At 64.7% G+C, this 16,482-nt stretch overlaps 2 protein-coding genes across 2 annotated transcripts; one reads left to right on the top strand and one right to left on the bottom strand.

Moving 5' to 3' along the window:
* Positions 1–358: 358 nt before the first annotated feature.
* Positions 359–12,443, top strand: LOC142009042 (tonsoku-like protein). The gene is made up of 23 exons (XM_074986480.1): positions 359–539; positions 1,116–1,245; positions 1,482–1,653; positions 1,828–1,950; positions 2,520–2,657; positions 2,907–3,059; positions 3,355–3,480; positions 4,228–4,429; positions 4,586–4,650; positions 4,825–4,914; positions 5,247–5,319; positions 5,454–5,617; positions 5,727–5,850; positions 5,935–6,677; positions 6,758–6,852; positions 7,123–7,279; positions 7,534–7,612; positions 8,211–8,512; positions 8,964–9,135; positions 9,650–9,822; positions 10,005–10,078; positions 10,693–10,826; positions 11,207–12,443. Exons 1-23 carry the CDS (start codon positions 443–445, stop codon positions 11,398–11,400), a joined length of 3,780 nt encoding a protein of 1,259 aa, XP_074842581.1. The 5' UTR covers positions 359–442; the 3' UTR covers positions 11,401–12,443.
* Positions 12,444–12,591: 148 nt separating this feature from the next.
* On the bottom strand, positions 12,592–15,546 carry LOC142009051 (vacuolar protein sorting-associated protein 28 homolog). The gene is made up of 4 exons (XM_074986494.1): positions 14,626–15,546; positions 14,351–14,404; positions 13,407–13,498; positions 12,592–13,001 (listed from the first exon to the last, which is right to left on the bottom strand). The coding sequence occupies exons 1-4, from the start codon at positions 14,893–14,895 to the stop codon at positions 12,884–12,886; spliced, it is 534 nt and encodes a 177-aa protein (XP_074842595.1). The 5' UTR covers positions 14,896–15,546; the 3' UTR covers positions 12,592–12,883.
* Between the last annotated feature and the right edge of the window lie 936 nt (positions 15,547–16,482).

Here is a 16,482-nt window from a genome sequence, read left to right as displayed (position 1 = left end):
GGCTGTGCCGTGGCCCACCGGAAGATTGGGGAGCGCCTGGCTGAGCTGGAGAACTATGAAGCTGCTTTGAAGGTAATGGGGGAGAGGGGGATAATCAGCTGCAGGGATTGGGGCTCCCCAGGAGCTGGGCTGAGAGCTACTTTCCCAGTATTCAGCCCTGCCAAAGGCCACGGGGTGAGAGGGGCAGCAAGCCAGAGCAGGGGCGACAGAATGGCTGGAGGGGTTTAAAAGGGAACACTAGGGCACATAGTGGTAACCCCTGAGCTGTCAACCTTGCAGGGCCCAATTCAAAGCCAGCCCAGATCCATGGGGCTTGGGGGGTCTCATGCGCCCTCTTGTTCTCCTGCTCCATCAGCACCAGCGCCAGCATCTGGAGCTGGCCTGCGCTGTGTCCGACCACACTGAGCAGCAGAGGGCTTGGGCCACCATTGGCCGCACCTACATGTTCGTGGCGGAGAGCGGCCAGGCCGGGGAGGCGCTCTGGGAGGCGGAGCAGGCCTTCATGAAGAGCCTGGCCATCTTGGAGGAGCAGCTGGAAGGTGAGAGCCGGGCTGGGAGCTGTGGGACACGGAGCTAGGGAGGGGAGCCATCAGCTTGGGATGTGGTGCGCCCTGGGGAGGGTCACCAGTCGGCCTCTGCCTTGGCTGTCTGACCAGACGGTCTAAGTCCCCACCTTTTACCCCTTGTCCTTGCCCCAGAGCCTGCATCTGGGATGTCCCTGGTCCCTGAGCTCCATCCCCTCCCCAAGCCGGAACTCCCTGGCCTGGCCAGGAAGGGGCAGGCTCTCAGGCTTTCATCCGGGCTTCCCATCTACTCGTGCTGGCTTGTAAGGCCCAGTTAGGCTCGCCGCCGGGATTGTGGGACATGCAAGGGCACTCAGGGACCTCCAGCCTTTTCTGACCTCTCGGTTCCACAGCAGGGCAGCCAGGACCGTGCCCGAGACTGTTCCGTAGGGACCTCCCAGCACTCCCACCCCATCCCTTGGGAGACAATTTGCTCAGCTCATTCGGCCAGCTGGAGGGTGAGGGGTCCAGGACCTGTCCAGCCCCTCTCTGGCCCTGGAGCTTCTGCCTTGTGGAGCCGGCTGGGTGACGGGCTGGCTCTGGCTGTCCCAGGGAAGGTGCCGCAGCGGGAGCTGAGTGAGATGAGGGCCCGGCTTTACCTCAACCTGGGCTTGGTGTACGACAGCATGAAGGACCAGGCCAGGTGCAGCCAGTACATCAAGAAGAGCATCTTCATCTCCGAGTAAGGCCCTGGCCCCACCCTGGGGGGGGCGGGTGGTGGTGCTGATAGGCCGAAGGCCCCTCTGAAGAGCTCCTGTGTTTCCCTGGGGTTCACCCTCTGCTGGTGGCTGCAGCCGTTTGGCTCAGGAAACCGGCTGGTGCTGTGGCTGGGGGGTGTCAGGTGGGGGCACAGGGCCCAGGGGTTTCCTGAGGACGTGAATGGGCGGGCGACCCTGCGGGTGACCCGTCTCCCTCTAGGCAGACTCACCTCTATGAAGACCTGTACCGGGCCTACTTCAATCTGGGCCACATCCACCTGCGGGAGGGGCAGCACTCCAAGGCCATGCGCTGCCTGGAGCGGGCGCGCGACTGCGCCCACACCATGAAGGAGAAGTGCATGGAGAGTGAGTGCTGTGCCGGCATCGCCCAGGTGAGGGCAGCGGGGAGCCCGTACTTGGCCCCCAAGCTCTTCCCCCTGGGGCCTGACCACCCAGCATGGCCAGTAAGGGGACAGCCCCCTCCCCCCCCGCCAGGCCAGCACCCTTTGGTAGTTGGACCTCTCTGCCCCTCCGCTTGCTGACCCTGCTGCCCTGGGGCCTTGCAGGTGCTCCTCAGCCTGGGGGACTTTGTGGCCGCCAGGCGCTCGCTGAAGAAGGCCTACGTGCTGGGCTCCCAGCAGCCCCAGCAGCGCGAGAGCATCCGCAGGAACCTGCGTTACGCTGAGGGGGCTCGGGTTGGGGCTCCCTGCGACACGGCGCGGGGGGGGCTGAGGGGACCCAGTGGCCTGTGCAGCTGGCCGGGAGGAGGTTGGGTGTCACTCCCCAGGGCTCAGCCCAGGCTGACTGGGGCTGGGAGCTCTCCACCTCTGGCTCTCAGTGCAGCCCCTCCCCTTCACAGCCCTGTGTGGCTTGTGGCTCCTGGGGCGGTGCCCGCCCCCCCCACCCCCGTGTCACAGGCACGCCCAGGGAAAGGTGCCGCGGCTTCTCGGGTGCAGGGCCGCGCTTGCACAGGCCACTCCTGACAGGGCTTCTGGCACGTCCCCGACGTAGCCCCAGTGGCACCACAGGGCGGTGCTTTGACACTGACCCCGCACCAGCCCAGGGGGGCAGCGAAGGGGGCTCGGCAGGTGCTCACTGTCCCAGAGGCCTGCAGGCTGGGTTGGGTGAGGGGGACCTTGGTCCCCACATACCCCTTCACCTGTGGCTCCCCTACCTGCCCTGAGCCTCTAGGGGGAAGAAACCAGCCCACCCCCGGTGCATGCCACTCACACTGCTGGCCTCTCCCCCAGCCATGAAGGTCAGCCATCTGCAGGAGGCTCTGGAGGAGGCAGTGCCCGGCGACTTGCAGACAGCCCTGGGCCTGTGTGAGCAGCTGGGGGACCTGTTCTCCAAGCATGGGGACTATCGCCGGGCGGTGGAGTTCTACCAGAGGCAGGTGGGCGAGGGCTGCCCCTGCTCTCGGCCTGTGGGCTGGGGGAGGACCAGGCTGCCTCGAGGCTGGGCTCCGTGCATGGTAAGGGGCTGGTTCCGCTTCCTCCTAGCCGCCGAAGTGCTGCCAAGCTCTGGCCCGAGGGCAGGGGCACCCGCTCAGATTCCTGCAGGCAGCAGGGATGGGGCTGGGTGAGCCCTGCGGGGGCGGGCGGCCACCCCGGGCACAGCATGCTGTGGACGGTGTCTCTGGCAGCTGCGCTACGCCGAGTCCCTGCAGAAGCCTGAGCAGGAGCTGGCTGTGATCCACGTCTCTCTGGCTACCACCTTTGCGGACCTGAGGGAGCCCGGCCGGGCGGTCCAGCACTACCAGACGGAGCTGGCGCTGCGGCGAGGAAACCCACTGGAGGTGAGGGGGCGGCCTGGGCTCTGCCTTCTGCCCGCCGGTCTCACCCTGCAGGGCTTGGGGACCCCGTGCTGGGCTTGGCCGTGCTCTGGGGAGTTGCGGGAGGGGAGCTCAGCTAGCAAGCAGGGCCTGGCTGGGCCCCACAGCTCGGGAGCAGGGAAGGAGGGTGGGGCAGGCGTAAGAGTCAGGATGGCAAAGGACTTGCTCTTTGTCACTTACCCCGTGCCCCTGGGTAGGCTCCCTGCCAGTGGAGCTGGACTGGTGGGGGGAAGCTAATCCCATTGTCTGTGTGCCCCAGGAGGGGAAGACCTGGCTGAACATCGCCCTGGCCAGGGAGGAGGCTGGCGAAGGCTACGAGGCCCTGGAGCCCTGCTTTCAGAGCGCGCTCCGGTGCGCGGAGCAGGCTGGGGAGCCCAGGCTGCAGGTGAGGGGACGGGCCCAAAGCTGCTGCCCAATGGGGATGCCAGTGCTCGCCTGCAGCACCCCCTTCAGGCTGGGCAGCTGGCAGTGCCCCTCCCGGGGTCCCCCGAGCCTGCGATAACTGAGACTGGCACCCAGGAGTCCTCCCAGCCCCCCGCCCTACGCACAACACCTCCCTGCTAGGGCCTGTGGCCGAAAGTGCTGGTTTCTGGCCCCCTCCCGCTTCCAGGCTCTGCTCCTTGTTGGCACATGCCCGGGAGGGACCGTGCTGCTCACCTGCCGGGGAGCCCAGCTCCTCACTCCGCCCAGGATTCCAGGCTGCACCCGGCTCCTCCTGCGCCAGCACAGCAGAAAGGCAGGGGAAGGGCGTGGGGTGCCGGGGCTCGGAGCTGAAAGGCGCCCAGGGCAGCTGCGGTGCTGGGGCTGGACTCGAGAGTGCCTAGCCAGCGTCCTCCCCTCACTCATAGCCTGTCTGCTGGGCCAGGCTGGGGGGCCTGGCAGCTGCTCCAGTGGTCAGTGCTGGGAGCTGCTCCTTCTGGGCTAGGCAGGGGCTGGGGGACCTGGGAGCTGCTCCAATGGTCAGTGCCCTGGCCTTGCTCCCTGCAGGGCCCCTTCAGGCCTCGAGGGGGGCCTGGGGACTGCCTTAAAGGCCAGCGCCCCCAGCTGACAAGGCCTGGGCTAGCAGCCCTGGGAGCGCCCAACCCCATCTGCGGCTGGGCAGGGTGATCAGCCCATCCTTTCACCCCCCCAGCGGCAAATCCTACAGCACCTTCACCCCCTGCAGCAGAAGTGGGGGCGCCCTGAGGCCCCCGACACGCTGGCCAGGCTTCAGGGCCTGTGCCGCTCGCAGGGCTGGAGCAGCGCCAGGGACAGCCGGGGGGAGGAGGAGGAGGAGGAGGAGGAGGAGAGCAGCGAGCCCCTGGAGGAGAGCGACCTGGAGCTGTCTGAGAGCGGTGAGTGGGCCGGCTGTGGGGGACGGGGAGGGAGCCGGAGCCGAGTCCCGGCCGGGTGAGGCTGTAGCCCTGCGCGTCTGCCTGGCGTGGGCCCCCCTTTGGCAGGATGGGGGCTGTATTGGAGCCGGGTGCCTCACTCAGGCCTGTGCGTTCCAGACGGGGAGGAAGATGACCTGGACGGCTACAGCAAGAGCGTGCCTGGCCGCCGCAGGATCGCCAAGGTGAGGCTGGGCCTGGGCGCAGCGTCCTCGCCCCGTGGGGCCGTCGCTCCAGCTCCTGCGCCGGCGAGGCCGGATCCCGGGGCGCTGTGCGGGGCGGGGGACCGAGGGGGCTGGCTCTGATCTGGGGCCCCCGGGCAGTGCTGACCCCGCCTCCGCCCTCCCTGTGCCCTGCAGTGGAACCGGCGCAACGACCGGGGTGAGACCCCGCTGCACCGCGCCTGCATCGACGGGAACCTGCGCCGGGTCCATTTCTTCCTGGAGCAGGTGGGAGCCGCTCCTCGTTCCCGGGCAGGGCGCCCTGGGGTACCTTCCGTCGGCCCGTGGGGGCAGCTGGGCGGCTGGCTGGGGTCGCGGTGTCCCTCTGCTCTGGCCCTCACAGCCCCCAGCAGGGGACGCGTTCAGCAAGTGTGTCCTGCCTGCAGGGCACGTGGGAGTGAGCCAGGTAGGCGCTGGGCACTGGGGCAGCTTCCCGGCCTGGCCCGCAGGGAGGGCAGCTGGAGGGGGAGATCCTGCGGGAGTTGGCATGAAGCCCAGCAGGGCACCTGGCCCCCACGTAACCCTCATGCCTGTTCATGTCTCTTTCCTCCTGGGGGCAGGGCCACCCCCTGAACCCGCGGGATTACTGCGGCTGGACCCCGCTGCATGAGGTCTGTAACCACGGGCACCTGGGTGAGTGGTGAGGAGGGTGGGAGGGTGTCGGTGTGGGGGGCGGATGACGGCAGGGGCTGGAACGGGTGATGGGTGCCGGCTGGAGGGGGCCCTGGTGCTGCCACCCAGCAGTAACTGCTGGCTCCTGTGCCCAGAGATCGTGCGGCTGCTGCTGGAGCGTGGTGCCTCCATCGATGACCCCGGGGGCCCAGGCTGCGAGGGGATCACCCCCCTGCACGACGCTCTCAATTGCGGCCACTTCGACGTGGCCGAGCTGCTGCTCCAGAGGGGCGCGTCGGCGGTGCTGAGGAACGCCAAGGTGGGGGAGCAGCGGCCTGTGGGCGGGCGCTGGGCTCGGCACCCCTGCACAGCTGTGGGGTTTCTGGGGGCGGCCCTGAGGCTCAGCCCCTCCATCTTATCCGCCGCAGGGCCTGAGCCCTCTGGGCACCCTCCGGGAGTGGGTGAGGATGTACGGCCGGGACCTGGACCAGGAGACACGCCAGCGCTGCCGAGCCATGGAGCAGCTGCTCAAGGAGGCGGTGGTGGGGCGATGTGAGGCCGGGTGGGAGTGGTGCTGTGGGGGGGCATCTCTTGGGGGCTGGGCCCAACTCACGGGGTTCCCTGTCTCCCGCCCAGCAGCAGAGGTGGCTCAGCCCCCACAGGATGTGCCGCACAGCCAGCTGTTTGATGCGGAGCTCTCTGAGCCGCTGACACCCCCCCACTCAGCTGTGGCCCCCCAGCCCCAGAGTGGGGGCCCCTCCACGAAGGCGACTGCGCCCTGCAGGATCCTGACCCAGCGTGGCGGGCAGGGGCCAGAGTGCTGGGCCAAGCTGGACGAGTGCATGACCCCGCTCCGGCCCGTCAAGAAGAGGCAGCGGCTCCTGAGCCTGAGGGCGCCGGGGGAGGAGAGCCGGGTGCTGGGGTTCCTCGGGCGGGCAGAGCCTGGGCTGCCCCCCGCTGGCACCGGGCAGGCCAAGTACGAAGCAGCCATCCGTGGCGTGGGCAGTGCCCAGTCCTGCCAGGTCCCTGAGCTGGTGCCGGCCGAGGCCTCTGCCAGGCCGGCCCTGATCCCAGCCGAGGAGTACGTGGGGGATGACTGGCTGGAGGATGACCTGGGGGCGAGCCGGGAGCCCCGCAAGAGGAGCCACCGGCGCCCGGGGGAGTCGGGCTCGGACTCAGGGGGCACCAGTGGGTCTGAGAGCGACGGCGCAGCCCCCTTCCCAGCTGCTCTGCCCCAGAAGAGGAGGGCCCGGCAAAGCCGCCTCACCCAGATAGTGGACAGGACGTCGCTGGCTCGGTCCCGCGGGGGCCAGGCCCTGGTGGCTCCGGAGCCAGCCGCTGGTCTGAGGCCCGTAGACGGCAGTGGAGAGGCCCCACAGGTGAGGTGCTGGGGGTGCACAACAGCAAGGGAGTCCCCTGGGCTGTCTCTTGGGTCTTGACTCCCCTCTCCTGTTCCCAGGCCCCACTGCTGGCTGCAGCCCCGACTCGGCCACCCCCCATCCGAGTGCGGGTCCGGGTCCAAGACAACATCTTCCTCATCCCCGTGCCGCACAGGTGAGAGCCGCCTCGCATCCTTCCTCCCAGCATGGCCCAGAGCCCGGGAGTCCTGCCCCCACAGCCGGGTCTGGGGCAACATTAGCAGCACCCTTGGAGGGGTCCAGCTCCCAGGCAGCGCCAGGGGGTCAGGGACTTGGGGTAACAGGGCCATTCCCCTCTGCCACTGGGGGGGGCTGCCCTGTTCCTGCCCCACCCTGGGAGGGCGGGCTGGGGGCCTGGTTCTGGTGGGGCGCTCTGGCTCAGCCCTTCCCTTCCCTTCCCTTGCAGTGGCCTCGAGAGATGCCCGGTGGCGTGGCTGGCAGAGCAGGCGGCCCAGCGCCACTACCAGGCCTGTGGCCTGCTGCCCCAGCTCACCCTCAAGAAGGAAGGGGCACTGCTGGCTCCCCAGGATCTCATCGTGGACGTCCTGCAAAGCAACGAGGAGGTGAGGGGCACCCGAGCCAGGATTGGCGCTTCCAGGGCTGAGCCCACCAGGTCCCCCTTTAGGCCGCTGAAGGGTCGTGGTGGGGCCCATCACTGTGGACTCTGCACCAACCGGCAGGGCCCAGATGACTGGGAGCTCGGAGGTCTGGCTTCACCCCTCACTGGCGATGCCCTTCCCCTTGTGTTTGAGCCTGCCAGTGCTGCCCAGCCAGCCGGCCTTCCTTCCCACCCATAGGGCTCTCGTCTGCCTTGCAGGTGTTGGCAGAGGTGCAGTCCTGGGACCTGCCCCCGCTCGCCGACCGGTATCGCAAGGCCTGTTGCAGCCTGGCCGTGGGTAAGGGGATGCCACGGACCCTGCTGCCTGCCTGCGTGTGGGAACCGTTGGATGTACAGGGTCTCGCTGGGTTTTGTAGCGCCTCAGGGCGGTCAGCCGGCTGGGGAGAGTGCCACCCGGCCCGTGGGGGGGACAGGCAGGAGGGGCTCCAGTGGGAAGGCTGGTCCAGGGGGCTTGGGCACAGCTGTGCCACCGTCTGCGTGTGTGACCTCGGGCAAGTCCCTCAGTCTCCGGGTCACTGGCCCAGCTACGGAAGGGGACAGAGGTGGAATGTGGCTTCGGGTGGACAGATTGGCACCCCCAGGGCCGTGCTACATGCCAGGGGAAGACCTGTCCAGCATCCGCTGAACGGTGCGCAATGTCAGGAGCCCCCGGTCGCGGCTGCCCCCCACGTGGTGCTGGGCGGGGGGAGGGTGCCCCCGGTCGCGGCTGCCCCCCACGTGGTGCTGGGCAGGGGGAGGGTGTCCTCGGTAGCGGCTGCCCCCCACCCTCTCCCTGGCTGCTTGGCTCTAGCCCCAGCCAGGCAGCAGCTGGCTGGGAGCTCGTCAGTCTGGGTGCCCCACAGCGACTGGTCTTCCCTCATGGACTCCTGTTGCAGGCGAGCACCGGCTTCTGCTGAAGATGATGGAGCTGCAGGAGTCGGGCCCCTCGTTCAGCACCTGTGGCCTCTCCTTGCACCAACCCCACCTCACCCCACTCCTGCGTGCCCTCAAGCTGCACAGCTCCATCCGCCAGCTGCGGCTGGCTGGGACGGGGCTGGACGATGGCCTGGCTGCCGAGCTGCTGGCTACGCTGGGCACCATGCCCAGCCTGGCCCTCCTCGACCTGTCGGCCAACCAGCTCGGTGCTGAGGGGCTCCGCGCGCTGGCAGCAGGGCTGCCCTCCCAAGCGGTCTTCCAGGTTGGCTTGTGGGTGTGTCCAGCACCTCCCTTCCCCTCAAAGGCAGGTGGGAGGAGCCCCGGCCTTCCGCCTGAACCCCAGAGACACAAGCAGGTTCGGGGACCCCCAAGCTGCCCATCCTGGTGCTCTGGGCTACGGCTCTGGCACTGCTGGTGTAAAGGGCCCTGATGAGCTCCTGCCAGGGCTGCCCTGATGGACACCAGGGGCTCCCCGGATCAGGGAGGAGTAAGCTGTGGCCGTGCTGGTGCCAAGGTGCCTGCTCCTAGGTCCTTCTGGGGAGGGGCTGGTTGTGAGGGTCCCTGTAGCATGGGGGGGGCTCTGCTGCTCCGTCCCTTCTCTGCGGCTGAGGCTGCCGCTGTGGTCCTCCCAGCGGGGGTGCAGCCCCGGCTGTCTGGTGGCACAGGGCAGAGCCCAGCAGGTTGGGGTGACTCCTCCGCCCCTGTTGTTCCAGAGCCTGGAAGAGCTGGACCTCAGCCTGAACCCCCTAGGGGACAAGAGCTGCGAGGCCCTGGCCTGCCTGGTTCGAGCCTGCCCGGTCCTGACCACGCTCCGGCTGCAGGCCTGTGGCTTCTCTGAGGCTTTTGGGCAGCACCACCGCCTCCTGCTGGCCAACAGCCTGAAAGGTAAGTGCCCCTGCACTGCCCCAGCCCCGAGTGGGGGCACAGCAGGCGTGGCCTCATGGTACAGGTGGTGCCCTCCCTTGTGGCTCCCCTCCCCCAGCGCCACGGTCTACAGGCTAGGCCCCCCTGTGACACAGAGGCACTGCCAGGAGGGCCCCATTCACTGGGACGGGGCCTACAGCTTGGGGGTGAGGATGGTTCCACTCATGGAAAGAATGCGGACCGCTGTCCTGTCCGCTCTCTGCCAGCTTCTGCCCCACAGCTCGCAGCTACCCAGGCCTGGGCTTGCCTCAGTCTTGCCCCACAGCTACCACGCCCTGGGTTCCCTGCCAGGTCTGCCCCACAGCAGCCTGCTCTGCCGTTCTTTCCCAGTGCAGGCCTGTTGGGTGCCTGAGTTTCCAGTTAGGCAGCTATGGACAGCCCCTCCGCCAAGCTCCCAGCCTCCTTTATCTGCCCGGGCCAGACGGCAGCTGGCTCACTCTTAACACGCTGTCTCTCCCGCATGCCCCTGGCCCAGGAGCTGTGCACCTGAAGACCCTCGCTTTGTCCCACAATGCCCTGGGCTCCAGCGGCCTGCAGCTGCTGCTCAGGAGTCTGCCCTACGCCACCCTCAGCCAGCTGGAGATTGGCTCGGTGGTGGCCCGCCTAGGCGAGCCTCTCGTGGATCCGGTGGTCAGGTGCCTAACACAGGTACGGGTGCAAGGGGGTCCTGCAGTAACCCTTCTCTGGCTGCAGGAGTTGCAGGAGCTGTGCAAGTGGCAGGGGAGCCCCTTTTGTCCTGGGGCTGTGGGCCTCTCACGCAGCTGGCTCTGCCCTGACTGGCTCAGCTGTGGTGTGTGGCTTTGGGCTCAGCCCCCCCCGTTCCATTCCAGCAGGGATGTGCGCTCACCCACCTGGCTCTCTCTGGGAACCACCTGAATGATGAGGCTGTCGCAGAGCTGGCCAGGTAAAGGGGCAGCGCTGGGGTCCCTGGGCCAGGGGCTTTGCTGTGGGGCAGAAGGTAATGGGGTGGGTGTGTGACACCAACCTTCACCCAGCTGGGTCCTATGCGGAGTGATCTGCTGGGTAGGAGCCGTGGGGTGGCTGGGCCCAGCAGCCAGCCCATGGGGACATAGTAGGAAGAGAGCCTGAGTGAGACGTCAGGTGGCCATGTTCGCCTTTAGCCCACTGGCCACCTTCTGTCCCTGCATTGTGCTTTTCTGGGCCACCAGGTGAACCCCCTCCCGTAAAAAGAGACGGAGCGGGAAGGGAGTCTGAGCCACAAGCCCTTGGGTGGGAGGCCTGGTGAGCGGCAGGACCTGCCTACAGAACCGGGCGTACGTGGATTGGTGGTCGGGTGGAGCTGCTGGTTCTACTACTGCACTTCACAGGCAGTACACCTGTCCAGCTGCCTCCCTTCCCCGTCGCACCTTGTGCTCCCTGGGGGTCTCGCTCCAAGGCTGCAGTGCCAGCACACCGCACATCTAACACCTAGCCCCCAGGGAGTGGGTGGGCCATGGGGCAGCAGTGCATTGTGGGTGAGCCGAAAGGCATGGGGCTGTTTGACTCTCTTGGTCCCAGGTGCCTCCTGGTTTGTCCCACTTTGATCTCCCTGGATTTGTCTGCGAACCCAGAGGTTACCAGCGGGGGCTTCCAGATGCTGCTGTCAGCGCTGGGGGAGAGGCGCCAGGGGCTGCAATACCTCAGCCTGGCAGGTGAGGGGGTGAAGGGCTCCAAGATCCCTGGGTTGCGGAGGGGTCCTGCTTCCCTGCACCTGGCAGGGCCGCGGGAGCATCACCCTGCCCTCGCTGGAGGGACTGAGAGGTGATCCTGAGGGGGCAGGGGCAGGCTGTGAGCCCTGGAGTTTTGCTCCTGATCCAGCAGAGCCCCCGGCCTGGCTGGCGCTGCCGAGTTGCTTCTCTCTCCGTAGTGGTGTGCAGAGCAGAGCAGAGCAGAGGAGGCAGGACTGGAGTAGCGAGGGGCTGCAGCTGATAGAAAGGGCACAAGGGGGGTCACCCAGCCTGTCCCCTCTTGGGCCGGGTCCAGGATTCTCAGTGCGCCACAGTGGCTACAACGGCCTGTTTCCTTCCCGCAGGCTGCAGGGTGCGAGGCCCATTGGACAGCACCACGTGGGCCCGGGTCTCTGCCAACGTGCGTGAGCTGCGGCTCTGCAGCCGGCAGCTGAGCGGCAGCAACCAGCGGGGCGTGGGTGAGTCCTGGCTTGGCCCCCCGGGCACCTCTCTGAGCGCAGTCACGCAGCACCACAAGCTCTTCTGTAAGAGCATCTGAAGTGCCCGACCGCTCGCAGCTGGAGCACACAAGAGGCCCATCCTGCTTGGGGCTGTGGCTGCTCGCAGAGGGAACTTGGGCAGACGTGAGGAACCAGGCACGGTGCCTGGCCTGTGCCAGCGACTTTTCTGCACTCAGAACTCAGGCCTGGCCCATGGGGAGGGGCAGGACCTGGCTGCTGCTGCTGCACAACCTGTTCTTTCTGGGGGCCCAGAGCCCTGCAGCTTCCCCCACCTGGCACCAGTGCAAGCTGAGAAGGGAGCTGCTGGTCCCGTCGTAACCAAAGGAGGCAGGGCCCCGGCTGCTGTTGTGGAACTGGGCCTGTCTGCCTCGGGCTCCGAGCACCAGAACGCTGCAGGACTCTGCCCCATGGGGGTCCCTGGGCTTTGGAACCAAGGCCTCAGCTGTGTCCCCAGGAGGCAGTGAGCTACCGGGCCTGTGCTGCTAACAGAGAGGGGTGGCAAGTCCCAGAGTGTCCCCGGAGAGCTGGCTTCCAGCCTGTGGTGTCTCACCAGCTGCAGTCACACCTGCGCAGCAGAACCCTGGGGCTGCTGGCAGGGCTGGGGGGTTGGCTCCTGGGGCAGCACTGGCCTTGGAGCAGGCTCTGAAGCCAGCGTGGGGAAATAAGCTGCCAGAGACTGAAGGCGGCCACCTGCAGAAGAACCCTTCCCTACTGCACGTCTCCCCACACAGGTGGAGGGTGATATTTTATTTGTCCCCCATTCCCGAGCTGTACAGGTTCTAGCTCTGGCCTGCCAGTGGCCACTGGACTAGTTCAGACTTATTAGCTGGCTGGTGTTTTCTTGGCCGCACAGGGTGGGCTTCTGCCTGGTGCAGGGGCCTGGGAAACCAATCAATAAAGTGCTGTATGTCTCCTCTGCTCCAGGCCTGCGTTGTGCCACCCTGCAGGCAGTGACGCAGAGACCTGGCCCTCTGCTGCTTGGGCCAGAGCTCTGTACCCTGCCAGCCTTCTCCCCCTCTGGACAGCTGTTTGACACCCCCCACCCTCATTTCCCAGGCTCCCCTGCAGCCTGGGGCATGACCTGTTGTCAGCAAGGGTGGAGCGCCCTGCCTTAGCCAGCTGCTGTGGCACCCAGAAAATCTGAGCTGCTGGGCTGGTCCAGGCCCTGAGTACAGGTGCAGTGGCTGTGCCTGCTTCTCCCACCCAGCAAGAGCCACAGCACCGCAGGCTAGCCAGCATGGGGGTTTATTACCGCAGGTGTACAAGTCTCCCGCCCTGCTTGCAGGACTCACGGGGAGGTAGGAGAGGAGACAGGCTGGCTGGAGCTGGCCCAGTGTGAATGTGCCCTGCAGCAGCACAGTTCACCTTGACGCAGCCCTAACCCTGCTGCGGGAATGGCTGCAGTGCCCCACTCCCAGCCTCCTGCCCCCAACAGCAGCCTAGGGGAAAGGGCCTGGAGCCTGCTGGACTGCTACAGTGGGAGGGCGCTCCTCAGGACCAGGCAGGGCGCAGGACCCAGCCTCAGGAGTGCAGGAACCGGTTGAAGGCATTGTAGGCGGATTCCAAATCAAACAGCATCTGGCGCACGTGGGAATCGTCCAGCTCGTCAGAGGCAGACATGCCGCTCAGCGTCTGCAGCCTGCTGGGGAGAGTCAAGGCACAGGCCTGGCCCCCAGAGCAGGAAGAAGGCCCTTTGCTGGGCTGCACTTTGCACCTGCACTAGTACTGGAGGGACCTGGCAGAAGCCACGACTTGTCGCCCTGAGTGCTGGCCTAGGAGGAAGCTGGTAGCTCCTCTGGCCACGGTCCCACCCCGCAACCAGGCCCCTGATCAGACATGGCGAGCAGGGCTGGGGACAAGCACCTCCCACTGCAGAGGGAGCAGACTGATGGAGCTGGGCCCGAAGGCACTCTGCGCTCCCCCATGCCCTCAGATTGGCAGGAGCGCCATGGGGCAAGGCAGGTCCAGGCCCTGTCCTGGAGAGCTGGGTCAGGACCCGGGCTTGCTCCTGCAGAGGGCAGGGACCTCAGAGCACCCTACTCACCACTGGTTCACTTTCTGTCTCCCCTCGAAGTCAGGAGGTAGGTGGCTCATGCGGTTCATCGTCTCCATCAGCTCCCGCAGGTCTGGCTGGATCTGGATGCACAAAAGCATGGAGCTTCTGCTTTTCCTGCCTGGGGCCCGGCTGGGAAAGCCCCACCCCCCTTCAGGCACTGCTGCCAGCAGTGAAGCCTCCATGCACCCCTAGCTTGTCCCCCTCTCTCTCCGAAGACCAGCCACACCGGGTCAGACCAAAATCCATCTTGCCCAGTGCCCTGTCTTCGGACAGTGGCCAATGCCACGTGCCCCAAGGGAAGCAAACAGAACAGCTGAGCGTTGAGTGGTCCATCTCCTGTCATCTAGTTCCAACTTCTGACAAACGGAGGCTAGTGCCATCATTCCTGCCCATCCTGGCTAACAGCCACCGATGGACCTCACCTCCCTGAATGGATCTAGCTCTTTTTGGAACTCTGTTGATGAAGTCCTGGTCTTCACGCCATCCTCTGGCCAGGAGCTCCAGAAGTGAACTGTGCACTGCATGAGAAATACATCCTGTTTGTTCTTAACCCTTTTGCTAATTTCACTGGGTAACCCCTAGATCTCGTGTGGTGGGAACAAGTAAATACCTTTTCCTTATTTTTCGTCCACACCAGTCATGATTTTGTCGACCTCTTAGTCGTCCCCGCACCCTTCATCTATTGTTTTCTAAACTGAAAAGTCACAGACTTTTTAATCTCTCTTCAGATGGACCCGGTCCAAATCCATTGTTTTTGTTACCCTTTTCTGAAACTTTTCCACAGCCAAGGGTGTTTTTTTTTTTGTTTTTTTTTTGAGATGAGGCGACCACATCTGCACGCAGTATTCAAGCTGGGGGTGTACCCTGGATTTATACCAAGGCTGTAAGATACTCCCTGTCTTATCCTCTGTCCCTCTGTAAATGATTCTCACCTCATCCATGGCTCGGATCTCCAGGCGCAGCTTGTCCATCACTGTGATGAAAAGCTGGAAGAGAAAAGAGGTGCCTCAGCAATGGCCTGGAAGCTAGCAGCAGGGCACCTCACTCCAGCCCTCTTGGGAGGGTGGGGGCAAGCCAGGCCAGCGGGCCCTTGACAGCCCCCTGGGGACCAGCCATGCAGCTGCACAGGCCAGGCCAGCTGCCAAAGTCCCAGAAGCACAGGATGCCGGGATTACAGTGCGCACAGCCCCTTGCCCCGGGAACGTACAGAGACGATGTCAGCAATGCAGCGGTTCAGGTTGCCCTTGTCGTCCTTGATGGTGATTGGCCGATCCTCCTTGATCCTCTCCATGGCCAGCGGGCAGTCGAGCTGCAGCAGAAGGAGGGTTACAATGAGGCTGGGCAAGCTCAGGGCAGGGTAACAAGCACCATATAACCCCCAACAAAGAGCATTTCCCAGGGAAAGCCGGGTTCCGCTCCATGTGCTAAGCTGGGGGAAGGGAGCACAGTACAGAACGTGGCCAGACGGTCTGAACATAGGGCCACCCAGCCTGGTCGCCGACAGTGACCAGTGCTGGGTGCCCCAGAGGGCATGACCAGAACACGTCACCAAAAGGTGATCCTTCTCCTGTCACCCAGTCCCAGCTTCTGACAAACGGGGCTAGAGGCACCACCCTGTCCACCTTGCTGAACAGCCATTTGTGGCCCTGTTCTCCATGAACGTATCCAGTAGGTTTTTGAGCCTTGTTATAGTCTCAGCCTTCACATTGCCCTGTGGCAGGGAGTCCCACAGCTGGCCCTGCGTTGTGTGAAGAACTCCGTCCTTCTGTCTGTTTTAACCCCACTACCTGTTTGTTTCATGGGGTGACCCCTAGTTCTTGCATTAGGAGAAGGAAGACAGAACACCACTTCCTTATCGACTTTGTCCAACCAGTTGGGATGTTCTGGACATTAGCCGCCTCTTTTCCAAGCTGAGAAATCCCACTCTTACTACTCTCCCCACACCATACCCCAGCCATTCCATACCCCTAATCGGTTTTCTGCCCTTTTCTGTACCTTTCCCAATTCCAATACATCTTTTTAGAGATGTGGTGACCTTGAATACTGCTGCAGGTGTGACGTGGAAGTACACGGGATTTATACGAAGGTAATATGATTACGACAAGGTGGAAGTGCCTTTGGTCCAGGGGAGGGAGGGAGGGAGAGAGAGAGTGTGTGTGTGTGTGCGCGTGCGCGCGCGCACACTCACCCCCCAAAGCCCAGGGGCCCCCTCTCTAAGCCAGGTGACCGCGAGAGTGTAATTCACCTTTGGTGGGTTCTCCAGCACCGACAGTTTTTAAATCTAGGCGGGCTGTATTTCTCATGGGACAGGTCTGCTCTGGGAGTGAGCTGGGGGCAGGGCTCTGGCCAGAGGGACACAGGGGAACAGCCTGGGTGACCACACTGGTTCCTCCAGGCTTGGAATAAACAAATCTATGCAGTCTCTCTCCCCAGCATCTAAGTCAGTCAGGCACAGTAGGGCTATGTCTACACAAGTCCCTTCCTTTCAGAAGGGACATGGTAATGAGTGAGTTGGGAAGATGCTAAGGAGGCGCTGCCATGAATATGCAGTGCCTCTGTGATGTAGTGGGAGATACCTGTGTGTACACGTGGGGCTCCTGCTGAGGGTAACCTGGCGACCAGGTGACACCCCTGGGCTGCAGACAAAGGAGGAGGTGGAGCCTGAGGGGTTTGAACTGGAACTGGGTGTTGGAAGCAGTTAGTCGGGGCTGGGAGAGAGAGAGACAAAGGAGGGGGCAAGACCCCGGCTCCGGGGGGCCCTCGGGGCCTCCTCTCCCCAGCATGGCTTGGACTGGCTGTCTCTGCCGGCTGCACTGACTCCTCTGTACGACGCTGTGCCCTGTTGCCTAATAAACCTGCTGTTCTCCTGCCTGCGGATGGGGTGCAGAGGATGGAGACCCCGAACCCCCTCACAGCCTCATTAGCATAATGGTGGCTGCATGTGATTTGAAAGTGTTGCTTTCAAATCGCGCACCGCCCATCTAGACAGGGGCCTTTCGAAAGGACCCCCCGGACTTCGAAAGCCCCTTCTTCCTATTTGGTTTTAGGAAGAAGGGTTTTTCAA

This window comes from Carettochelys insculpta, chromosome 2 (assembly GCF_033958435.1).
Source record: "Carettochelys insculpta isolate YL-2023 chromosome 2, ASM3395843v1, whole genome shotgun sequence".
Classification (NCBI taxonomy): Eukaryota; Metazoa; Chordata; order Testudines; family Carettochelyidae; genus Carettochelys; species Carettochelys insculpta.
The sequence above is the reverse complement of the archived record's forward strand: the minus strand, read 5'-3'. Positions and strand labels throughout refer to the sequence as shown.